The 27513-nt window shown below is 35.1% G+C and overlaps 1 protein-coding gene across 2 annotated transcripts in view; it reads right to left on the bottom strand.

Moving 5' to 3' along the window:
• XIRP2 (xin actin binding repeat containing 2) overlaps positions 1–27120 on the bottom strand; it is a 597703-nt gene extending 570583 nt beyond the window's left edge. Inside the window, exon 1 of one of the 2 annotated variants that reach the window (XM_021924350.2) lies at positions 25692–27120. In XM_021924350.2, coding sequence (XP_021780042.2) covers positions 25692–25715 — 24 coding nt within the window. In that variant the 5' untranslated portion in view covers positions 25716–27120. The remainder of the gene's footprint in view (positions 1–25691) is intronic. The other variant, XM_003907567.5, reaches the window with a different exon arrangement.
• Positions 27121–27513: the final 393 nt, after the last annotated feature.

Raw genomic sequence — 27513 nt, 5'->3', positions numbered from 1 at the left:
TTGTATTTTTTCTTTTTACAAGTATAATGGTCTGTAATATGACATGTCCCATAAAGTGTGGGTTTTACAAATTACTCATCATTTATCAGGTCTGGCTTTCATAGCAATTCAGATTTAAACTTTACAGAATCATTATTCACTTTAGTCAGCCTGGTTCATGGATCTCATATTCTATTCTCTATTTATGCATGGAAATTACCAATACTGTCAACAAGAAAGACCATGACCCAGGTCCATCCACAGGAACTTTTTCTTATTGTGTAAACTATCATATTAAAACCTTAGTATTATTTCTGGTGGTAAATGTTTGCTTATGTTTTCCGAAGTAAAACTAGATTGAATGCATTTTAATATATCAATTTAACTTCTGCAGAAATTTGTAGCCAAGGTACTACCTAAGCAATGCCTGTTTGATTAATTCATATGCAGGTCATTTTGATACAAGGTAATCATGTATCATCTGCTCTACATTAGTACACAGTTTCCTACAAATTACCAAGCTGAGACATAACTGTAATCCATGCAGCCAAGGATTTAGCTTTGAATAACTGGATAACCCAAACCTGGACAAGAGTTATTTTTTCAAAGGACAAGATTAAAAAACTTAAAGCCTGCTCAATATAAATGTTCTATGTCTTTTTTAATTACAAAAAATGTTGTGGGGCTTTGTTTTTAAGTCCTTCTGATACATAAGGAAAGTCAAACAGAAAAGCATTATGATGTAGGACTGCATGTTAATTTTTTTTAAATTGTGCAATAGTAACTGTCCAAAAGTCTGTTATTTATCCACCTTTCCTTCAAAAATAATAGATAATTATGTTCAATAAATATTAATGTAATATGGCTAACCATATTCATCCTGATACCTATATGGACAGCAGTTTTTCACTTCAACGCTGACCACTTTTCTAAGCTTCATATTTCTATACACAACTTCCAACTGATATCTCTACTTGGTGTCTACCAGTCATCTCAATCTTAACATGACTCAATCAGAATTCTTAATTTCTTTATACCCTCTACTCCTTTCCAAGATTCTCCATCTTGGAAAATGGCATTCATTAATCCAGTTACTCAAGCTGAAAACACAGAAATCATCTTTGGTCCCTCTTATTAATATACGGACCACATTTCATTCATCAGCAAGTATTATTGGCTCAGCCTCCAAAATATTCCAGATCTGACACTTCCAGTACCATCCACATGCACCATTTAGTCCAAATCATCATCTCTACTTTCAATAACCAACAACCTCTATAACATTTTCCCTGATTCTTCTTTGACTACATGCTTCTGTTTTTTTCACAAAGGGGACATTGTTGTTTTATGTTAAGTGAAAAAGAGTTGCGTAAAAATTCATATATACATTACAATACTTACATCGCAACAAATGAACTCAGGTAAAATCACCCAATATGCGCATAAGTTATCTTTTCTACATTATCGTATTTTTCCTTTCTTTTTTAAAAGCTGTTTTCCTCAAACATCCTTTGTTGTATTATTCAAGGTTTTGAAAATTGTTTCACGGTACTTTTACAATTAGAAAAATATTGTATTAAAATAATTTTAATTAAAATCAAATGAATATATAGAGAGAATACAAAACAATAATGACAGGGGATTTCATTAACCCACTTTCAAAGTCAGATGGTTCATCCAGACAAAAACAAATCAATAAAAATACAACAAACTTGAACTACCTGTTAGACCAAATGGACCTTAAAGACATATATAGAACATTCCATTCAATAGCAGAAAATACACATTTTTCTTACGCGCACATGAAACATTCTCCAGATAGATCCAATGTTGGGTCACAAAACAAGTCTTAATAAATAAAAGAAGATTGAAGTAAAGTGTCTTTTCTGACCACAGTGGTATAAAACTAGAAATCAATAATAGAAAGAATTTTGGAGAATTTACAAATATGTGCAAATTACACAACATGCTTCTAAACAACCAATAAAGCAGAAAATAAAATGGTAAATGTAAAATATCGTGATATGAATAAAAATGTAAACACAACATAATTCTAAAAATGCAATGCTACAAAAGGAGCATAACAGCAGAAATAAATGAAATAGAAACTAGGAAAACCACACAAAAGAACAAGAAAACTAAGAGTTAGGTTTTTTAAAAGATAACTAAAATAGACAAACTTTTGGCTGTAATAATTAGTAAATAAAGAGAAGACAAAATTGGAAATGAGAGAAGACCTTATAACTGATGCCACAGAAATATAAAGGGTCATAAGTGATTACAATACTATGAACAACTATAATCCAACAAATTGGATAAGCTAGAAGAAATGAGTACATTACTATACACACACAGCCTACAAAGATTGAACCATGAAGAAATAGAAAATCTGAACACACCAATAATGAGTAAAGAGATTGAATCAGTAATAAGAAGTCTCCCAACAAAGAAAGCTCAGAATCTGATGATTTCACTACTGAATTCTACCAAACATTTAAAGATGAACTAATGCCGATTCTTAAACTCTTCCAAAAAAATGAAGGGGAATACACCAAAATTCATTTCATAAGGCCAGCATTACCCTGATACCAAAGCCAGACAATGACATTGCAATAAAAGTAAATTACAGGTCAACATTCTTGATGAACATAAACGTAAAAATTATCAACAAATTACAATAAACTAAATTTAATAGCACATTAAAAGGATCATTTTCCATGACCAGGTGGGATTTATCTCTGAAATGCAAGAATGGTTCAACATACACGAATATATAAATGTGATACACATATTAGCAGAAAAAAAGGACAAAAACAATATGATTACATCAATTGATGCAGAAAAGGCATCTCACAAACTTCAGTATCTTTTATGATAAAAACTCTCAAAAATTAGATATAGGATTGTGCCTCAATCCAATAAACAACAATCCTATAGTTGATGTCATACTCAATATTACAACCATCCCAATGCATATACAAGAATCCCATAGTTGATGTCATACTCAATATTACAAAGGTCAAAGCTCACCTCTAAGAACAGGAAAAAGACAAAAATACCCTTCTCACCACTTTTGTTCTACAAATTCTCGCTAGAGCAACTAGTCAAGAGAAATAAATAAAAGCATCCAATTTGGAAAGGAAGAAGTTAAATTGTCTATGTTTGCCAACCACATGACCTTATGTGTAACAACCGTAAAGATTCCATCAGAAAAATATTAGAACTGTAAATCAAAAATAAAATTCTAAACCCCCATACTGACTGATGGACCCCACCCTGCACTCTTGGCCAACGGCATTCCAAAGGATACCTGAAAATCTAGTTCAGAATATGATAGGGATGGGTGGTTGGACATGCCTCATTACACTCTCTTTCTTTGGGATTCAGGCACAATTGACCAGCATCAACATTAAAACAGAGATTCTAAAACTGACAAAGGACTTTTTGTAATAATAAAACACCAAATTCCAGCCTGACTCTAGTACAGCATCACATGACGGATAGCAGGACCTGAAAGAAATTCAAGTATTTTTTTCCTCAAAATCTATTTCTTGACATATTTTGAAATGGTCCTGCAAACGTGTCCTTTGTGAGGAAAATCTACGTTCTATAGAGAATCCTCTTTCTTTTCCAATTCTTTCCTCTGATCCAGGAGAGAATTAACTAAGAATCTGGCACCTTTTTAGGTCTGATAAGAACTCTGAAGCCTGCTACCTGCAGGCCTCATCTGCATAATAAAATCTTGATCTCCACAACCCCTTAGCCTTAATCCAGACATTCCTTTCTGTCGATAATAACTCTTTCAACCAATTGCCAATTAGACAGGCTTTGAATCTTCCTATAACCTGGAAGTCCCCACTTCCAGTTGTTCCACCTTTCTGGACCGAACCAAGGTACATCTTGCGTGTGTTGATTGATGTCCTATGTCTCCCTAAAATGTAGAAAATCAAGCTGTAGCCCAACTACATTGGATACATGTTCTCAAGATCTCCTGGGGCTGTGCCATGGGTCATTGGTCACTCATATTTGGCTTAGAATAATCTCTTCAAATATTTTACAGAATGTGACTCTTTTTTGGGCAGTACTAACAAATCAATTCTGTAAAGTTACAGCAGACAAAATCAGCATATAAAAATCAGTAGCATTTCTACAAACAATGAATTTTCCAAACAATAGAAAAATAAGAATAAACCCCTTTATTAGGTTGGTGCTATTATTTTAATGGCAAAAACCACAATTACTTTTGCAACTACTTAATACAATAGCTACTGAAAAACACCAACTAAAGAATAAATTTAACAAAGAACATGAAAAATCTGTACACTAACAAGTATAAAATGCTGATGAAATAAATTGAGGACACAAGTACATGGAAAGACATCCATGTTTCTGGATTTGAAGAATTAACATTGCTAAATGTCTATACTAAAAGCAATCTACAGCTTCAATACAGTTTACATCAAAACTCCAATGACATTTTTCACAGAAGTAGAATAAATCTTAAAATTCCCATGAAACCACAAAAGACCTGGTATAGCTAAAGCAGTCCTGAGCAAAAGGAACAAAATTGGGAGCATCACACTACCTGATCTAATATAGAGCTACAGTAATTAACATAGCATGGCACTGGATTGAAAAAAGGACCATAGTGCAATGGAACAACATAGAGAGCCCAGAAATAAACCCATGCATTTATGGTCAATTAATTTTTGGCAAAGATGCAAAGACCACAGAATAGGGAAACAACAATCTCTTTAATAAATAGTGCTCGGAAAACTGGATATTCACATGCAGAATAATGAATTTAGATAATTATCTCACACCATACACAAAATCAACCCAAAACTGACTGAAGGCTTAAATGTAATACCTGAATCTGTAAAACTACCAAAATAAAACAAAAAGGAGACAGTCCATGACATTTGTCTACCAATGATTTTTCAGGTAGGACCCCAAAGCATGGACAACTAAAGCAAAAATAGAAAAACAGAATTGCATTGAACCAAAATGTTTCTGCACAGCCGATGAAAGATCAACAGAGTGAAGAGATGATCTACAGAATGCGAGAAAATATTTGCAGATCATACATGCTATAAGAGGTTAATATCCAAAACATATAAGGACCTCAAACAACTTAATAGTAAGAAAACAAATAATCTGATTAAAAAATGGCAAGAGATCTAGATAAACATTTCTCAAAAGAATATATATTGGTTAACAGTTAAAAGAACACATGTAACTGGTTACAGTTATAAAACACACATATAACTGGTTAAGTTATAAGAAAATTGCATAGTATAACTAATGATCAGGGAAAGCCAAAGTAAAACCACAATGAGATACCACATCACAATTGTTAGAATAACTATTATCAGAAAGACAAAAGGCAAATGTTGGTGAGGACGTAGAGAATAGAGAACCCTTGTACACTGCTAGTGGAAACGTAAATTAGTACAGCCATTATGAAAAACAGTACAGAGCTTCCCCTCCAAAATAAAGACAGAACTACTACATGATTCAGCAATCCCACTACTGGGCATGTATCCAAAGTAAATGAAATCAGTATGTTGGAGAGATAAGGGTACTCCCATGTTCATTGCTGCATTATTCACAATAGGTAAGATTTGTAATCAATTTAAATGTTCTTCAATGGATGAGTAGTTTTTTTAATGTGGTAGATATACACAATGTAATATTCTTCAGCTTTACAAAGAGAAAATCTTGTCATTTCCAACAACATGGATAAGCCTGGAGGACATTATGATAGGAGAAATAAGCCAGGCACAGAAAGACAAGTATTGCATGATCTCACTCATGTGGATTTAAAGTCACCCTAACATAAACTGAGAGTAATATGGTTGTCTCCAGGTGCTGGGGGGAGTGGGGAGAATGTGGAGATGTTGGTCAAAGACCAAACAATTTCAGTTAGTTATTCTATATAAAGATTAATACTCTTCCAAACTATCATATCTCATCCAACTTTTCTCCAAGCTCCTTTATAATTTTTATACTTGTTAGATCTTTCCCATTAACAAAAAACTGGAGGAAATGTATTTACTTCCTTTTCCGAACTCTGAAGGATTACATTTCTATAATTATCAGATTCTGATACATCCAATATTGCAGAGTTTAATCTTATGTACACCTCAATATTCCATATTTATAACCATGACTATTATAAAATGATGTTTAAAGAACAGCAGCATTGATATTAATGCTGCTTGATATTTATATTTAAAAGGTTATCTAAGGGAAATAGAAGTGTCATTCATATGCTGAGCCACAGGCTTGCTCTTCTAAAAGAATTAATCTAGTGTTCTTTTGTGTTGCAAGTCATCTTGTAATTACAGCACCCTATGAACAAGAGCTTTTGCTCTTGCATTGTGTGAAAATGCTTCTAACTGGTATCCTGGGAATGTCCTGATCTGAATGGCTATATCCTTGACATTTGTATTATACACTAAGTTTGTTTTAAGTAGGTTCATGAAATGGAGACTTAAATATAAATTACTTGAAATTATGTTTCTTGGTAAGGTTTAAATTCTACATTTATAAATAAGACTAACGAATGAATAATGCAAATACAATCTACTTGTCATATTTGAATATTCCGACTTGGAAAGTAAGATGCTGCTGTTTATGAAGGCACTAGCAATGATTTTTCACACAATTTTATTTTTAAATTATTTGAATTTTTAATTAAATCTGATATATGCTTATTATTAGAAAGTAATCCAGTAATATAGAAGTCTATATAAGATAAAAAATATTAGCATCTCCTTATAATTATTTCATAGTTCTATTTTTTATTGACTTCTTTAATCCATTTGTTTCTTTTTTTCACATATTTTCATATAGTGTGAGGCATTTCATTTATACCATTCCAAATGGATCGTCTATCTGGAAATCCTGTTGTTTTTGGATTATAGGTCTTAAATGTTTTCCCACTGCCTTTGGTGGTACTTTCTTACGAACTACCAGCCAGTTTCTCCCATGTTAAATGTAAGTTTCTATCCTCTATCGTTCAAACAAGTCTCTGCCATGAGTGAGAATTATGTTACCAAATTAATCTTGAATTAGCTTTACTTTAATAAAACAAATTTATTGACAAATTCAGATAACTAATTTCTAAAAAGTAGGACCTATAGAAAATAGTACACCAATTTGACTAGATGATCTCTAAGGTATCTTCTACATATGATATTAAAGATTCGATAAAATGTGTCAGTGTTACTCATAACATGAGACAAAATAGCTGTCTGACGATAATTTTGTCTTAACTGTTAAACCAGTTACCCTTATCAGCATAACTAGCTCATGAAGTGAGAGTGGTGGTGTCCTAATCTGATATATTTACTTAGATCCTGGATGAATGATAATATTCCCCATAGCTAAGTGATAACTACCTTTGTTTGTTTGGGCTGCTACAACAACCACAACAACAACAACACCACTTTAAACTGGGCAATTTATAAATTACGGAAATTTATTACTAACAGTCCTGAGGCTCAGAAGTCTGGATCAAGACACAAATCTGGTGTTTGATGAGGACTCTGCTTCAAAGATGGTACCTTTTTGTGGCATCCTTATGTGGCAGAAGGGAAGAAGGGGCTGAGCAGCTCTCTTGAGCCTCTTTCATAAGGGCACTGTCTTGGTCCATAGTGTCCTGCTTTAACAAAGCAAACTTTCCCACTTCATCCCTTTTATAAGGCACTAATCCATTCATGAGAGCAAAGACCCCATGGCCCACCTACCTCCTAAAGGCCCCACTTCTTAATATTATTACAATGGGAATTAAGTTTCAACATGAATTTGAGGGGACACATTCAAACCACAGCATACATTAATCTATTCATGAGACTGGAGCTTTTACAATTTAATCACCTTCCTAAGGCCAAACCTCTTAATCATATCACACTGGGTATTAGTTTCTAACATCTGAATTTGGTGTGTGGTCGGGGGGACACACACATTCATTCAGACCGTAGCAATAACTTTAGTCAGCTAGTAGGATTCCTTCAATAGTTTTGCCCATTGGTGTGTTTTCAGTAGACTGATACATTATGCAAAACTACTTGTTAATGATGCTTCCTGTAAAAATGTTGATGGTAAAATAGCTGTTAGCAGTTACAAATTAAGGCTTTAACAACAAAACAAATAATCTACAAAGATAGCATTCAGTAGAAAATAGCTCCTTTTTAAAGCTTGTACTGAATAAGGCAACTTTCCTATCAATCATTCAGTTGATACAAAAAGGCTGCTCATCTTTGAGAGATATGCAGCTTAGTGCAAATTGAAAGAAATACGCCAAATTAAGTGAAAGCCTCCTTGGGTTTCTGCATGGAATTTACACCATGGGGGTATTTTATTGACCTTTATCTTTATGCCAGACAGCCATGTTTACCCATTATTTTGACTATCTCTGACTTTGTAACATAAATGATAGAATCATGCATAAGGTAAGACAGATGTTACATAACTTTCCCTACTCCCCACAAATCATTTAAACCAAATATCTAAATATAGGAATTTTCTTTTCTTACACTCAGTATCCCCAGAAGAAAGCAAGCTTTGGAGTTGTAATAACTAAGCACATTTTGTCTTTCCCCTCAATATTCTTCATTGAAGTTATTATTTTGATAGATATTTTCAAGTTAAGAGGCAGCAAATCTGAAGAAAGGTGACATCCTACACATCATCTTACAAAAGTTCTAGACATCTAGCAAAACCATTAGCATTTCAGTCCTCAGGCTCTACTTGAAAACTTTTGACCCTTGCAATGAAACTCAAAACAATGATAACCCTTTACTATTTCAATCGCTCTTTTAGTTATGAAAATATCAACTGCAAGAACTAGGTAGGCACTAATATTGTTAATGAACAGCTTTTGTGTTTAATGTATTCAAGAGATTTCAATCAAGCTAAGACTTCTACAATAGTGGTCTTCTCTATGCTCTCTTGTAAATTCATGTGACTATTGGGCTATTACTCTTTGTATCATCTTTCATCTTGAAAAATTTGACCATTTCACCTTTCCTTTTGGTCTCTTCATCTCATTTATAATTCTATCTCTAAATAGATTTATCCTCCTTTGGTACTATCTTATACTTTCTTTCACTTCATAGATCAGATCTTATTGATACTCTTGATTTATTCACTTAATCTTTTTATACTACTTGATCTAGATATGTGTGTTCTATTTTTAAATTTATGAGCACATTCAATTGCTGTAAAGCTAGTCCCTAATAAGTAGTGCAATACTTGAAAAGCTACCTGTTTCTTAGTACTGAACAAAAACTAAGTTTATTTTTATAAAATTAACAAATACTTAGAATATATTGCTTTTAAGACTAACCAAGAAAATACAGCTTGGTATTTCATAGGCAAAATTCCAATTTTTACAATTCAATAGTGCAAAAATTCACAGATAGATTTCATATAAAAAGGATATGAAAATTGATAAAGATGCCTATATATCCAATAAATTACAAAAAATAGCTATTCGATAACCGTTCAACATTTGGGTTTCTGGTCACGACAAATTAGCACCCTCAATGTAATTAGTGTCTTGTAACTTGATCTCTTTTCTCTTATTTTCAAGAGAACTAGTCATATTCTGATAGCCCTTATAATATCTACATTTATTACCTCAGTAAATTTGTGATGACATCACAGTTCTTGGAATATATTCAGAACACATTGTGTTCAAAGCAAACAGCTGTAAGTTTAACTTTTCAGCTTTTTGTAAATTGCTTCTAAATTAACTTGTCTGCCAATAGTGCCCAACACAGTGAAAAAGTTTTCTTTAGAAAGATAAATGTTATGATTTGGAAGGTGAATAGATTTAGCTGTCATAGACCATTGCCTGATGAGTACATGTGCCCACATATGCAGATTAATGTTACAAACACTATTCTCTTTATGTAGAAAGATGAATCTATATCCACAATCATTATAGTGCTCATTTGGAAGTAATTTGAATGCAGATTGATGAAGAAAAATTTGCACTTAACGGAGGTTTAAACTAACTAGTTTTTGGCCTAAACTCTCCTGATAAATACTATATGACATTTGACAGGTTTCTTGATATATGTGTACTACTGTTTTTCAATATGCAAAATAAAATCATCCGGAGTAATTGTGCACATGCCTAAAGCTGCTGCCTCTGGGGAATGACATCAGAGACTTCACACTGTGTGAGAATACACTTCACCAAAAACTATAGTCAAGCATGGTAGGCAGAATAAGGGTCCCTCTAAAGATGTCCACATCCTAATTGCCAGAAATTTAATATGTTATGCTAAATTTCAAAAGCAGTTTATTTTTAAATATAGAGTTAATGTAGAGAGATCCCCTGATACTATTGCTACAGAATAAAAGATGAAATGCTTCTCATTATTGTAAATTCAAAATTGCATGCAGGATTGTGTAAAGACAATGCCAGGTTGGACTGCCAGAATGAGCCAACAGCGTGTGATGTGCTTCCCCTGCAGAGAGCCTATGAATGGACATGCAGTCAGGGAGGTTTCACATCACCAAGATTCCTATCCCAGAAAAGCAGACTTTCATAGCTCTGGGAATGGAATGCGACCCTCGTGGAGAACCTATAAACGGGTACATGGCGGGGGGAATCTGTCCATATGGATAAGATAGGGCTATAAATGCCCTCATCTTGCCGTGGCTCTTTAGGCCTCTTTGGGGTTCATACTCCCTTCTGAGAATTTCTGGTCTAACCGGTTGTCTAACTTCAAGTCCTGTTTCTATGAATTGTTTGTAATCAGTTTTTCCTGCAACTGTTACTGCTGATTAATATCTTGCTAATCATACGTTATGGAAAGACTGTACTCCTGTTTTAAGGCTCTGTTAGAAATTAAACTTCACATCCTGTTTCTAGGAATTGTTTGTAACCAGCTTTGCTGCAACTGTTACTGCTGTTCCTGTTTTAAGGCTCTGTTAGAAATTACTGATGCATACACTATATTGCCAATTATCTCTGTATACTGTATTCCTGCATACAGATGTCGTGTTAAAGAATTACTTTATCTCCATGTGACCATCTCACCTCATAATCAAATGACTCTAAATCCCTCACTAACCTACCCCCTTCCCCCTCACTAAACTTAATAATAAATGCTGGCATATCCAATGCACTGCTGGCACCACATGACCAGAAGGCGGTGACCCCCCGGACCCAGTTTTCACTGTCTTGTGTGTGTCTATTATTTCTTGACCTGACGATCTGCCTGGGAGCAAAGAGAGCCCCGTTGCATTAAGGGTTGCTGACCAGTTCCCGCAATAAGTTAAAGTTGCTGATTAGTTAACTTTGAAATGGGAGAGTCTCCTGGATTATTTAGATAGGCCCAGTGTAATTACAACGGTCCTTATAAAATCAAAGGGGGAGACAGTAAATTCAGTGTCAGCGTGATGCAACACAGGAAAGACTTGACTATCTATTAAATGAAAATGGAAGGGGGCCATAAGCCAAAAAAAAAAAAAAAAAAAAAAAAGTAAGCCAAATATAGAATCAGGAAAAGTCAAGGAAATTGATTCTTGAATCCTCCAGAAAGAAGGTAACCTACCTTGGGTGACATAAAATGTCTCCTTGATTGTATCCCACTGAAAACCATTTTGGACTACTGACCTCCAAATAGACCACAAGTTTGTTTTATTCAACATATTTGTAGTAATCCATTATAGAACAATAGGAAATGAATATACCAAATTTTAAAATAAAGAGGTAAATGACAACATAATGAATCCCAGAGATAAAAGAGGGACTCAGTAGCTCAAGGCGTTCAAATATATTAATACAATATCCAGTTTTCAGGAAAAAAACTAGGACATATGTAAATAAACAGGAAGGTATTTCTTCATGCGCAGTGAAAAGAGCTGGCAACAGAAACTGGGAGAGGGCCTAGATGTCATAGCTAATGGACAAAAACTCCAAAGTGGTCATCATAACTCTGTTCAAAGAAATAAAAGAAAATCTGACTTTAAAAAGTAAAGGTAGATATGAAGACAATGTTACACCAAATAGAGAATATCAGTAGAGATATATATATGATAGAAAAATATAAAAGCTAAAATCGAAAAGTACAGCAATCCAAAGGGGAAGTTCACTAGAGAAAATCGGCAATGTATTTGAACTGGCAGATGACGGAATCAGGGAAGTTAAATCAATAGATATTGTGCAATTTTAAGGACAGAGAGAAAATGAAGAAAAATGTAAAAATCTTCAGAAAAATGTGGGATACCATTAAGAACACCAACATATGCATAATGAGAGTACCAGAAGGAAAGTCGAGTTAGAAAGGGGAAATACTAGAAAAATAATGACTGAAAAAGGCCCAAATTTGATGAAAAACATTAATCTAAATATCTAAGAAATTCAACAAACTCCAAGTAGGATAAAATCAAATCATACCCAGCATTCCTAATAGACATAAAATTATACAGAGTAATAATTATAACAACATATCATTACATTAGCAACATACATAGATGTATGTTACATGTTAATAGAAAAACAAGAGAGAAGACAAAATAGAGCTGTGTAGAAGGAACATTTCTGTTTCACTAAAACTGTTAGTATAAATGTGATATACATTCTTATAAGTTAAGATAAATAAGCTCTAGAGTAGCTACTAAAAAATTCAGAAAAGAGTAAAAAAGTCATTAGAAGCTATTTAAATGTTACACTAGAAAATATTCAATTAATTTAAAAAACAGTAAAGGAGGAATAGACACATGAAAACGACATGACACACAAAATGACAGTAAAATGACAGATTTAAATCCAACTTTATCAGTATTTATGGTACATGTGAAGGGAATGAACACTATAATCAAAATAAAAACATTACTCAACTACTGTTGTTTATAGGTGACACACTTTAGATTCAAAGATACGAATAGATTGAAAGTAAATGGCTGGAAAATGATACTCCATAGCAACCATAAGAAATCTGGAGGGGCTAATATACCAAAAAGTCAGGCAAAAATAGATTTTTAAACAAGAAAACCTTACTGAAGGTAAAGAGAATATTTTACAATTTTTTAAAAGGACAATCCATTAGGAAAATAACAATTTTTAAAACATATGCACCTAATAACAGAGCTCCCAAATACATGAAACAAAAACTTAAAACTAAAAGGAGAAACAATTCAAAATAATGGAGAGACTTCAATAGTTCACTTTCAATAATGCCTACAACAGCTAAGCAGAAGGTCAATAAGAGAAAACTTGAACACTATCAATCTGTTAGGCTGAAGAGATAGCAATAGAATATTCCAGATACCAATAACACAGTGCATATTTTTCTCAAGGGCACATGGGACATTCTCCAGCATAGATTTACATGTTAGGCCGTAAGACAACCCTCACTAAATTTAAAAGGATTGAAATCAAACAAAGTAAGTGCCCTGACAAGAATGAAGTGAAACTAAAATTCAATAACAAAAAACCTTGGGAAAATTCAATAATAAGCAAAAAAAAAAAAAGAAAAAATACACCTAGATATCCAATTATGAGGCAAATTAGGAAACATATGAGGTGAATTAAAATGAAAACACCATACACCATGGAATGCAGCTAAAGCAGTGGTGAGAAATTTATAGCTATGAATTCCAACACTATAAACAAAGAGCCCCAAAACAATATCCTAAGTTTCTACCTTATGACAATAAGAAAAGGGAGCGAATTCAGACCAAAGCAAGAAGGAAAGAAAGATTAGAGCAAAAACTGATGAAGAGGAGATTAGAAAAGTAATGAAGAAAATCAAGAAAACCAAAGTTTGCTCTTTGAAAAGAATTTTTTTTTTTTTTTTTTTTTGAAATTTACAAATCTTAAGTTGACCAAAGGGGAAAAAAAGGAATATTCAGATTACTGAAGTGAGGAATGAAAGAGAAGGCATAATTACTGACCATACAAAAAGACAAAAAAATTAAATGAAAAATGGTACACAATTCTTTGAAAATTTAGTTAACATAGATGAAATGAAGAAATTGAAAGACAAACTGAAGCAAGAAGGAATTTAAAAATCTGAATTGACCTATAATATCTAAAGCGTTTAAATCAATAATTTTGAAACTTCCCAAACCGAAGCTCAGACCCAGATGGGTTCACTGGCAAATTATGTCAAACATTTAAAGAAAAATTTTTACCAAGTCTTCACAAATACTTCCAAAACATAGGTGAGGAGCAAACACTTCCCAGCTTATTCTGTGAGGCCAGTATAGCTCTCATATCAAAGTCAGATAAAACAATCACAAGAAAATTACAGATCAATATATTTTACAAATACACACTCAAAATTCTCAAGGAAACACTAGCAAATTAAAACTAACAACATAAAAAGGATTATACATTGTGAAGAAATAGGATTTATCCCAGAAATACAATATTGAATATCTAAAATCGATTAACATAATATACCTTATCAATAGAACAAAAGATTAAAAATGCATAATCATTTCAATATATGCAGAAAAAGCATTTCACAAAACACTTCAACCTTCATGATAAAACTAACCTTCATAATAAAAACACTTAATCAACAGGAACACACTCTCATAACAAACTCAACCAGCTGGAAATAGACTGGAACTTATTCAACCTTATAGGGCAGCTATGGATTTTAAAAAGCTAAACAGTTGAAAGCATAGTTAATGGCATAAGATTGAATGCTTACTCCCTAACATCAGGAAAAACAAGGATATCTGCTCTTGCCAATTTTATTCAACATATTACTGCAGGTTCTAGTCAGGGCAATTAGGCAATAAAATAAAATAAAATAAATCCATATTGAGAAGAAAGAAAACAAACTATTTACAGATGATATGGTTTTGAATATAGAAAATCTCAGGTAATCCACTAAAAACACTATGAGAACTAATAGAGTTCAGAGAGGTAGCATAATGCAAGATGAATATAGAAAAATCATATTGCTCTACACTACCAATGAACAATCCGAAAATAAAACAAAACAATTATAGTTATAATAGCTAAAATAAAATAATTAGCCACACTTTAAAAAAAAAAAAAAAAACTATAAAATATGGCCAGGTGCAGTGACTCACGCTTGTAATCCCAGCACTTTGGGAGGCCGAGGCGGGTGGATCACCAGGTCGGGAGATCGAGACCATCCTGGCTAACCTGGTGAAACTCCATCTCTACTAAAATACACAAAAAATTAGCGGGGTGTTGGGGCGGGCGCCTGTAAGCCCAGCTACTCGGGGAGGCCGAGGCAGGAGAATGGCGTGAACCTGGGAGGCGGAGCTTGCAGTGAACCGCGATGACGCCACTGCACTCCAGCCTGGGCGACGGAGCAAGACTCGGTCTCAAAAAATAAAAAATTAAATTAAATTAAAAAATTTAAAAACCACTGTAAAATGTATAGTTATTTTGTATGTATAAAATGCATGTAAAAATAACTATAAAATGTGTAACTATAAAATGCACACTACTAGTATGGTTCTAACAAAAAGACATAAAAACTAATGTTCATGAGGATGTGGAGAAATTGGAATCTTCATACACTGCTCGTGGAAATGTGAAATAGTAGTGATGCTTTGGAAGACTATCTGGCAGTGCCTGAATATGTTGAATATAGAGTTATTATATTACCCTGCTGTTCTAGTCCTAGGTATATACCCAAGAAAAATAAAACATATACCCACACAGAAACGAGTACCCTAAAGTTTATAGCAGTATTATTCATAATAGTCCAAAAGTGCAAACAACCCAAATGTTGATCAACTATAAAATATGTTATATCCATACCGTGGAATATTATTTGGCAATTAATAGAAATAAAGCACTGATACATACTACAACACAGCTAAATCGTGAAAACGTTACACTAAGGGAAAGAAACCAATCACAAAAGACCATATATTGCACGAATCCATTAATATGAAATGTCCAGAATACACAAAACTACAGAGACAGAAAATAGATTAGCCATTGCCTCAGGCTGTGGGATTTGTAGTGAAATAAGAAATGACTGGTAATGGCTATGGACTATCTTTTAGAAGTGATGAAAACGTTTTTAAATTGATTGTGGTGATGGTTGCACAACATTGTGAAGATATTAACAAAAATTTTTCATCTTTCGAAAAGTAAATAGAAATTTTTTAGTGAAAGCCTTATGGACAAAGTAGTATATGGTATATTGAATGTGAGTGTGTGGTTTTACAATTGTATAGGAAGGTTTAATTTTTAGAAAAGTGCTACTAACTTTCCAAATAAGGAAAAATATATATAATAATCATCATTGGCAAATGTTACCATTCGAGAATCATTATGTCGAATTGTTGAAATTCTTTAAAATCAGCCTTCTGAGTTGATTACTATCCTTATTTTTTTCTGTAGACAATACATTTTTTTCCTCATGTAATTGAGCTGTTCTTCAAAAGGTAAATGCCAGTTCATAAGGAGTAAATGATACTGATTTTCCGACAATCTCTTGTTTTTGGTACAAGGCTAAATAATTTTAAGAACAACAATTTCTTTGACTGGAGTTGTTAAAATGATGTTTTATTTACTGACTTCCACCTTTCTTAAGTTACATACAAACTCTGCCTGAAGACTCTAAGGACAAGATGAGCCAGATTGCCAATGTGATATACATGTAAATCTAGGTTTACATCTCGAGGCTGAAATACAAATACTATTTTAACAGCACTCCAAAACAAAAAAAATTTTACTATTAAATCCCTTTATAAAAAATGTTTATTCATGGAACCCACAGGTGACATAAAAACTTCCCAGACTGTGTGTCAAGAACCCTCAGGTAGAGGGCCCACGGTGGCCATGTTAGTTCACATTTTCAGGCACCAGGGAGGCCTCAGCTTTCTCTTGGAATTTCATGAGCCCTTAAAATCTACTCGTGGGTATCATTTAGACTATGGTGTGTTACAGTAGCTGTACTCTGATATACAGCAGTTCTCATTACTGGCTTTCCTATACCTTGGGGAACCCTAGATATGCTGGACACATAACTAGGCACTTTCAGGGACATTTAAGTCAATTGTAGGGTCAGAGACTAAGATAAATCTCCTCTTTAGGAGGATCTCTTAAATTTTAGTGAGACTTTGGAAATCAGACACCTTCCCATATATTCAATGAACATTTCAACACATACTTGCCCTCTTGGCCAAATGACTTTGAGGTGCAAAACCTACACAGCACATGTAGTGGTACTGTCTTTGTGTTCACAAAAATGGAACATAATCTGGTACATTCTTTTAATTAGTTGCAACTGTCAGGCCCCTGAGCCCAAGCCTGCACTATATACACAGATGGCCTGAGGCAACTGCAGAACCACAAAAGAAATGAAAGTGGTCAGTTCCTGCCGTAACTGACGACATTGCCTTGTGAAATTTCTTCTCCTGGACAATGAGTCTAGGAAGCTCCCCCACCGAGCAACTTGTGACTCCTGCCACTGCCTGCCAGAGAACAACCCCCTCTGACTAATTTTCCACTACCTACCCAAATCCTATAAAACTGCCCCACCCCTATCTCCCTTTGCTGATTCCTTTTTCCGACTCAGTCAGCCTGCACCCAGGTGATTAAAAAGCTTTTGCTCACACAAAGCCTGTTTGGTGGTCTCTTCACCGGGACGTGTGGGACAGCAACACAATTTAACATGAAAATGCCAATCTTCTGAAAACCAGTACTCTTGTCTAAGTAGAACTAACATTTAGAGGATATTTCACATACATTAGAGGCATGCTATGCTGTGTGCAGTTGGAACACATAAATTTCAGCCTCAATCCTCTTGTAGTCATTTCCACATAAGTGTTTTCACTTACAGAAATGAGACAACTAAAAATATTCATAAAGCCCATTGGAATTCTCAAATAAAAGGATCAAAAGACCCTCTACAATTTTTACCTTTAATATTAATGCTGGCCTTTATATTTTTTTATATCTGAACATTATTTGGTTTATACTTTGAATATATTACTCTAGAACTGAGGTAGGACTTAAAATTATTTGTATTCTTAGTTTATGTATCTGTATAATCAAATAGCAAATAAAGGATGCAATAGATGAGGCACAAACACCAAACAAAATTAGTCTCTAACATAAAATAGGAGTATGAGCTATTTGTGCACTCACTCATTCAGTTATTCATTCACTCAACAAATATTCACAGAGTTTCTAAATCAAATATAATCTGTTTTTGAGGCACTTATATCCAATGAAGGAAGGATAACACAAGTAATCATATCATGAATGTAATATTCACAGCTGAAACAAGCTTCAGTTTCTTCCACAATACTCTAGACACCATAAAAAGTCTTATTTTTGTGAATCTCCAATGCTTATGATAGTATTTGTCACATAGCCAAAGTTCAATAAACATTGGGTGAATCACTGAGTACATAAATATTGAGCTCCATGGAGAGATGTGGCCAGGAAAAATGAATTTTGAAGCAATTGCTATAGGACAATTTCCTATTGAGAGAATACAACCTGGAAAGAGAAGAAAGCTGGGAGGTGAATCTTGAGGAATTCTGACATTGAATGACTGGTAGAGAAGAAACCTGGAAATGAAGACGACGATTGCCTCCAGAGGGTGAGGATAACTAGGCTAGTACCCTGGCAGTCAAATCTAGAGAATGTTTCAAGGGTGACTGTTAGTAGTGATTGCTGCTGGTAAAGACCAAAAAAGACACAACTGAACAAAGTGCCCATGGTTTTTAGAGATAGGGAAGTCATTACTGATACGCATTTTAAAGTTTAATACAGTGATAGAGGATGGGAGCCAGTTTTTAATGGGTTGTAAAAATAGTGAAAGATAAAGACCTGACATCTGCATCTAGCTATAAATGGAGGAAAGAAATGGCATAACAGCTTGGGTCAAAGAAGAAGTATATCAATTTCAAATGCTAATGAAACAGATCAATTCATGAGGATATGAAAGGAGAGGCAAAAAGATTCATTCATTCAAAAATATTTAGTGAGATCCAATTCTGCCCCAATATTTGGCATATATAACTGAAACAAAGAAACATAACAAAAAAGTAAAATGAAAATCTCCTTTCTCTCATGGAACTTACAGTGTAAAAATTGACAGATTGCTCTTGAAGATAAGAAAGCCACTGTCTTATAATTGCAGAAAAGAAAAAAAAGTTTGGAGGAAGAGAGTTAAGTACACCTGGAACCATGTCAGGATAGACTGTTAATGTCGCATTAGCAAAAAAAAAAAAAAAAAAAAAAAAAAAAAAAAAAAACACCTAAATCTCAGAGGTTGAACATTACGAAGGTTTATTTTTCAAGCATGTAAAAGTGAATAGATGGTTAACATTTTGTGAGTTAATCTGGAATTCTAGGCATTCTTATGGCACCTCTTTTTTCACACAATGCTTCAGGATTCACTCAAGCAAGGAAAAGGAACAAGGTAAAATCATGATCTTGAATGTCTCTATTCCTATTTTGTTGACTGAAGTGTCAATTAGCCTTGATTCACTTCAACACACAATCCTTCTACATGTCAAGGACTAGGAAAATATCTGAAAATAGTTACCAAGCAGTAAGTTCTAGCTCTCAGCCAATCCTTCTACATATCCTATCATCTAAAAAAATTCTAGACCAATTTGACAACCGTGACATCCCATTACGATCAACTTGGAAACCTTCAAAAAAAAAATAAAATCAGTGTTGAGGTCCATGACCAGAGAGTCTGCTTTAAATTTTCTTGGATAGAGCACCTGTAACTGAGAATCAGTTTCTTGCAGACTACTCCAGAATTTATGTTTTGGAGAATTATGTTTCTCCAGAATTATGTTTATGTCTTTTCTTCAATGTAGACATTAACCAGGACAGCCTAATTTCAGTCACCTGGTTTGTAATGACAGTATTTTTATCTCCAGATTATTAATTGTGTGTAATACGTTGTAGGTTGTTAAACAAATCAATATATGAGACTATGCAATTAAAAATGTCAACTATAAAAACAAAAAAGAATTTTCATCCTTATCATTCCATAGAGCTACTTCCTTAAAATTAAAATACAGCCCTATCTCCTTCCAATCACATCTTCTTTCTCAATTGATGCTAATGGAAATGGTGTTCTTTTGCTGTTCTACTTTTGACCTATTTGTCAGACACAGCTACAAGTAAAAGATATTATATATTTCAATATACTACAATATCAAATACATATTTAAACAACTTTAACCTGCTGCTTGTTATCTTAAGACACTTTGCTTTTGATCATCATTTGCTTTGGAAACAATATTGTATACAAGATTGATTTGCCATTAATATTAAAAATAAACAATAGTTTTTGTAGTGAATTCTCATAATTGTATGTTGCCTTGACACCCATTTTCAATATAGGTTTACCTTTTCTATCCCAGAAGCAGTGATTAGTTGCTCTTGACAGGGTTTCCAGTTCTTCACCTCCTCCCAGATTTTCAACGTGGTTGGTACAGACATTTGTCTTATACAACCACCTCCTGGTGACCGCCTCCCCGTGTCGCAACTAGATACAAGCTACTTGAATTTGTCACACTTATCCCCACCTCATACATGGACTGCCCAGATATGCTACACTAACCATTTCTCAGTCACAGTGTGACTCCACAGAACTCATAGGAGCTTGCTCTAAACTCACCAATTAGAAACCCCCACAAGAAACTCACCTAGGCAATACTCTGGACCCCAGTAAAGACCCAGGCTCACAGAGTACCCCCACCACCTCTCTCTTGCCCTACATCCACTGGTTAAGAGTGCATGTGCTGAAGAGCTCCCCCTTCCCATTGGCTCTGTGAAGGGTGCTGCCCTCCTCTCTATGGAATCTGTAAGAAATAAACTGCTTCTGTTAATTCACGTGTTTTGTTCAGTTGTCTCCTCTGTGTCTCACCTGACTGACACCTCACTTCCTTTCCAGTCAAGGGCTGTCCTAGAGAGGGGCTGTTACGGTAGGAATAAACTGAACACAGATCAAATAAGAATCACAAGGGTGTCTTCCAGTATAAACAAGTTTCCTGTGAGAGGGACACTTGGTTATAGGTCAGACATTTAGGAACTAAGAATAAGCCAGTGAAATGCATTATAAACATCTACAACCACATCCCTTGGATTCTCATTCAGAGTAGGGCTGGAATTTATAAACAGTCTTATGAAAATGATCTCAAGACCAGTTTAGGAACAAAACACCAAACAAACAAGTAAATACCTACAACAAAATCAGCTTTCCTTGCTAATGGACTGAGATCGGAGGTTTCTGATAAATATGTCCCCTCCTCGCAAATCTTTCCCTTAAATGCTTGCAATGGTCTCATGGAGCCTGTCATCAAAAGATTACCCCATTTTTAAAGTAACTCATTTCTCTGTTGAATAAATATACCTGTGGAAAGCTGTAACAGATATGAGCCCTTGTGTGAAGATTAATTTGTCAACTATCGCTTTGGAGAAACTGGAGTGCCATCCCCACAGTCTCTTGTCATAGAAAAGGTGAAATTAAAGAAGGAAGTCATTCTTTTGGAGCCATAAAAGGGAAGCCTTAACTGTTATTGCCAAGAGATTTCATCATGATGACACCATGAAGTCAAGGAGCCTGGGTCACCAGAGCCTCCATATGGGACCAGGATGACTACAGGAGAAAAAAAAATTGCAGAAAATATGGTTTGAAATGGCCATAGAAGGTAGAAATCAGAACTATAAAGTAAAAATTTGCCAACCTCACAGTTTCTCTTACTTTCAAATTATTCTTTAGACAGCACATCTATGTAAACATGGAAAATGTCTGATCATCTTTCTGCTTTCTGTATAAAGACATCACCATGAGAAGAGCCAAGGTGTGATGGAATAAACTGACATTTGTCACATGGGCCCAGGGTCAAATAGTCCAGCCCAGACATTAAATGGTTGTATAAACGTGTGCAGGTTACTAAATTTCCTTGTTCCTTCCAAATGACTAATCTGTAAAAAAGTCAGAAAGTATAAAGCAAACAAAACATAATGCTCAATAAAAGGTGGCCTATTATAAATCTTATTATCATGAATGAGATATGTACCCAGGATTAAAACAGTTTTGCCATCTCATATGTAAAATGAGATGATATAAACTCTGAGGATATGTGCAATGCTCAATATTTTTGACTCTGATCACTAATTTTATAACATGATTGCATATAGGAAACAGAAATTCTGTATTAATTATCCTATTCCTCCATTCTCCCAAAATAACAGAAAGTATTACATTAAATGCCCTTAAATATATCTTAATATGTACATACAATTTTATAAAATGGGATCTAAAATCCCTTCTCTCATCTCAAAACACATGAGTACAACTAACTGCAGAAAATGTCATTCAAGATTGTAGCTATTTTTTACCTTCAGGAGATTTGACTAAATATAAACTGTGTGCCACATATTGTGTCAAATTTACCCAGAAATGTTGTCATTTTTTTCTATTTTGATGCTGATGGTCACATAGATATATTTAATATACCATGTTAATGCTTTTTTCTAATCCACGGATTTTCTGTTCTAAAGTACATTGAAGTTATTTCTTTACAAAGTACACCTTCATTTTCTTACGATTGTTATTTTAGACATAATAGTTAGTATCAATGGTAAAATTCTTCCCTGAAACATTTTGTGGAAAGTGAATGTTACTGAACATGATCTTGTACAAGGTAAAAACTAAACGGATGACTATGTTTCTAACAGATGAGACAAATTCTATGCCACAGTTTAAGGGTGCACTCCATCTAAATTGTGGTTACAATTGTAAAAAAAAGACACACACAAGAGGTAGTTTACCCATTTGCTTCATTGTTTGATCACAATTCTGTATCTGGAAACCACTCTATATTTTTGCCTCTTTCTTTCATAATGATTCAAGTTAACTAAAACTAATCTCTTCATTGAGAGACCTTGAGAAATGGGCCAAGTCCTTCCACATCTGTTTTCATCAAAATAAGTCTGTGGTGTACTTTTTTTTTTTTTTTTTTTTTGAGACAGAGTCTTGCTCTGTCACCAGGCTAGAGTGCAGTGGCACGATCTTGGCTCAGTGCAACCTCTGCCTCCCGGGTTTCAAGCCATTCTCCTGCCTCAGCCTCCTGAGTAGCAGGGATTACAGGCTCCTATAACCACGCCCAGCTAATTTTTGTATTTTTAGTAGAGATGGAGTTTCACTATGTTGGCCAGGATGGTCTCAATCTCCTGACCTTGTGATCCACCCGCCTCAGCTTCCCAAAGTGCTGGGATTGCAGGCATGAGCCACCGCGTCGGGCCATCTGTGGTGTACTATTATCCAGAATCCAGCTAATAAGGGAATGTGTTTTTTCACTGCTATGATATCTGCTTCAAGAAGAAATGTGGTTGTTTTCTCAGTGCCTTACAATTTCAGCTCATCAGCTACAGGCTTCTTATTGTTCTCATATATATTTTTAATAAAATCATAATAGCTGAGAAAAGAGAAAATGCCAAGATAAAAATCAATATTTCACCACATAGTATAGTATATACATTCCAGAATAAATGTTGAAAAGATAGATTTCATTGACTTTCAAAAAGATTTTTTTTCATTTTCTTATTTAATTTCCCCAATAACACCTTTTTGATTCAGTTATTCTTGATCATGAATTAGTCTTTTCAGCTATATTCTTGTACATTCATGACAATGATTACAGCAGCTGCTGTAAAAAGAAAAGGCAAAACTCTTTTTAAAGTAACTTGATGGCTTTTCACATTATTCAAGAACTAAAAATAGAAGATTGCATTATAAATCTGTAAGACAAGCAGCACATTCCCAGAAGTTAAGACATCTGATGTAGGTACAAAATCTTGACAAAACTCCATATTCAGCTATTAGGTATATTCTATTATTTTTGTTACACTAGCAAGCTAATTATGAGTACATTACAATATGCCACACACTCAAGCTGTGATGTTTTGAAAAGGCCATCCTTCAATAAGACAATGCAGATTGTACTTGCACAAAATACTTTTAATCATTTTATTCACTTAGAATGTACAGAGAAGAGGTAAACAAAAATTATGTTAATGACAACTTTGGGCAATAGAATAAGTAGTATAAAGATATACACATTTGTATTTCAGGTTTTACTAGAGCAATGCTCTTTAAGATACATGCCTCTAAATATTTTATATTTAGCTAGATCCTATGAGGACATTGAACCTTTTCATTCAATGTCTACTTGTATATATAATTCTGTTTTATAAAATGAAAAATACAGTTCTATATTTTTAGTATCAATGATAAATTGCTATTTCAATCACACCAACTGCATTTTCGCGATTATCTAAGATTTTATCACCACCTCATGGTGGGCATTTTATTTTGAATACGAGATATACAGATCAGACAAAAGTTCTATAAAACAATGTCAAGAAAGTGCTATGAGAATATGTGGCATAAATGCCTAAATTCCATTCTGATCCATACTTACTAGACTAGTGATAAATCATCTTAGCTAAAAATTCTTTTGGTGTTTCAGCTTTCATTCTTGCCCTTTTCATGTTCTATTACCTGGCAGACATGCTTTATCTACTCTCAAATTCTTTGGGTTTTTTTTTTTTTTTTTTTTTTTTTTGTCTTTTCTCAAATCATTTACTCAAAGCCAGATTAAGATGTCAGAGGCGTTCAACACCTAAATTTATGATGCCCCCCACTCCAAAAAATGTAAAAACAGTTGCACCATAAAATACAGAAGCATTAAAACTGAACCACAATAATTATTTAGTAGTCGCTTCCATTTCTCTTGTATATTTGAACTTCATTTCCTCCTGGACCTCTACCTAGGTTCTTCATTTTACGTGATGATAGACTAGAGAATAACAAAGAGAACTAAGAAAAATAAAAGGGAGAAAAAAGGGGGATCCCAATAATCAATTAGGAATATATATCTACCATAGATGTTTTAAATTGTCTTTTTACTAACAACATAAATCAACTGAATCTAATTTTGTTGTTACTGCTTTTGTTTTCACCTTGTTCATGGATTTTATTGCTTTCACACTAGTTAATTGGTCTTGTTACTTTGACTGGTTGTTTTCCCTTGGTATACTTATCCTCTATATCAGTGATTTTTTAAAGCATGATCCTCAGACCAGCAATATCAGTACCACTGGGGAACTTGTTAGAAATGCAAATTTTTAGGCTCTGCCTCAGACTTAGAACCAGAAACTTTGAGGGAGAGGGTGTCTTGCAATCTGGTTTCAAGAAGATCTACAGGAGATTGTAACACACACTAAAATTTGAGAACCACTGCCCTATACAACTTTTTGAGTGACTTTTGTAAAAGCAAAATTTTCACCATGCTCCTGATCTTCTGCTTAGTTAAACAGAGCATTTTTGTGGAGAAAGGTGGAGCTACTGAATAGAAGCTTCCACCGATTGTCTTCATTAAACTCCAAACTTAACAGCTATCTGCACAGAAAAGCACCTTCATAAGAGCCAAAAATCAGGTGATTTACAATACCTGGTTTAACTTCATATTACTAAAAGAGGCACTGAAGGGAACAGGAAAGACAGTTTTGACTTATTGACACAACTCTTCCCTCATCCCCCAATAGTAGCTACATGTGGAAGCAGAATCTGTGTGCTTGGGGAAGGGAGAGCCCAGCAATTCTGGGACTTTGCATTGGAACTCAGTGTTGCCCTGTCACAGCAGAAAGCAACACTGGGAAGAACTCAGCCCATGCCCTTCAAGGGAGAACTTACATGAGCCAGTGGGGAATCGCCCATCCCAGTGGTCAGAACTTGAGTCTTCTCATGCCTCACCAGCAAAGGCTAATGTGCTATGCGGTCCTAAATAAACTTAAAAGGCCATCTAGACCACAAGGACTGCAATTCCTTGGCAAGACCTATTGCTGTTCTGGGCTTGGAGCCAGTGGACTTGGGAGGCATGTGACCTAGTAAGAAACCAGCCAGCACAGCTAAGGGACTGCTTGCAACACACCTCCCCCAACCCCAGTCAGTGCAGGTTGCAGCTCTAAAAGAGAACCCTTCTTTTCACTTGAGGAGAAGAAAGAGAAGAATAAAGAGGACTTTGTCTTGCAGTCTGTATGCCAGCTCATCCACAGTAGGATAGGGTACTGGGCAGAGGTGTGAGGCCCTAGATCTGAGATTATATTTCTAGACCCTGGGCCAGAAGGGAACTCACTGAATTACAGGGAAAAATACAGTCTGGGCAGCATTCTTCATCTGCTGAGTAAAGAGCCCTTGGGCTCTGCAAAATCAGCAACAGAACCAGGCAGTACATGCTGTGGGACTTTGGGTGAGACGCTGAGACATGCTGGCCTCAGGTGTGACACAGCACATTCAGAGCTAGGGTAGACATGAGGAGAGACTTCTGCTCGAGAAAAGCAGAGGAAAGAGTAAATGGGACTTTGTTTTGCTGATTAGGTACCAATGAGGCCACAGTGGAGCAGACCACCAAATGGACTCTTGGGGTCCCCAATTCCAGCCCTTGGTTCTTGGACAGCCAGAAGGAAGCGCATTGCTCTGAAGGGTGAGTCCCAGGCTTGGCAGCGTTCATGACAAGCTGACTAAAAAGCCCTCAGGGCCTGAAGTAAATGTCAGTGATAGGCTGGCAGTACTCCCTATGGGCCTGTGGTGGTGATAAACACGGAGAGACACAAAGGGGAGGGAAGAGCGGGAAGGACTTTGTCTTGTGGTTTCGGTGCCATCTCAGCTGCAGTAGGATAGAGTACCAGGTAGACTTCCAAGAGTTCTGACTCCAGACTCTGACTCTCAGACAATGTCTGTGAATCCACCTGGGGCCTAGGGAAACTTGCTGCCCTTAACGGAAGGATACATGCCTGGCTGGCTTTGTGACCTGCAATTGTACCACCCTAGGTCCTTGAGCAAACACAGGTAGTAGCCAGGTAATAGAAAGAGCAGACCTTGGGTGAGACACAGTACTGTACTGGCTTCATGTCTGACCTGGCATAGTTCCAGTGATGGTGGCCACAGGGGTACTTAGGTTACCTCTCCCTCAGCTCCAGGCATCTCAGCACACACAGAGAGAGAGATTTTGTTTGGAACAAAATAAGGAAGGAGAGGAGTCTCTTCCTGGTTCTCCAGAGAATTCTTGCAGATTTTATCCAAGACCACCAAAAAGGTATTTTTATGAGTCCACAAGAACCACATTGTTAGTGGGCTTGGGGTGCCCCCTAATACAGATAAAGCTGCAGTGACATAAAGCTTCCATTGCAACACCCAAGTTCTTTTGAATAGCAGGAAAACCTTTCCAAGAAGGACAAGTACAAACAAGCTCAGACTGCAAAAACTACAATAAACACCTATATCTTCAATGCCCAGACACCAATAGACATCCTCAGCATCAAGACCATCCAAGAAAACATGAACTCATCAAATGAACTAAATAAGGCACCAGTTACTGGTCCCGGAGAGACAGAGCTATGTGACCTTTCAAACAGAATTTAAAATAGCTGAAACTCAAAGAAATTTAAGATAACAAAGACAAGGAATTCAGAATCTTATCAGATAAATTTTACAAAGAAATTGAAATAATTAAAAA

This window comes from Papio anubis, chromosome 10 (genome assembly GCF_008728515.1).
Source record: "Papio anubis isolate 15944 chromosome 10, Panubis1.0, whole genome shotgun sequence".
NCBI lineage: Eukaryota > Metazoa > Chordata > Mammalia > Primates > Cercopithecidae > Papio > Papio anubis.
This window is presented reverse-complemented; position numbering and strand designations above follow the sequence as displayed.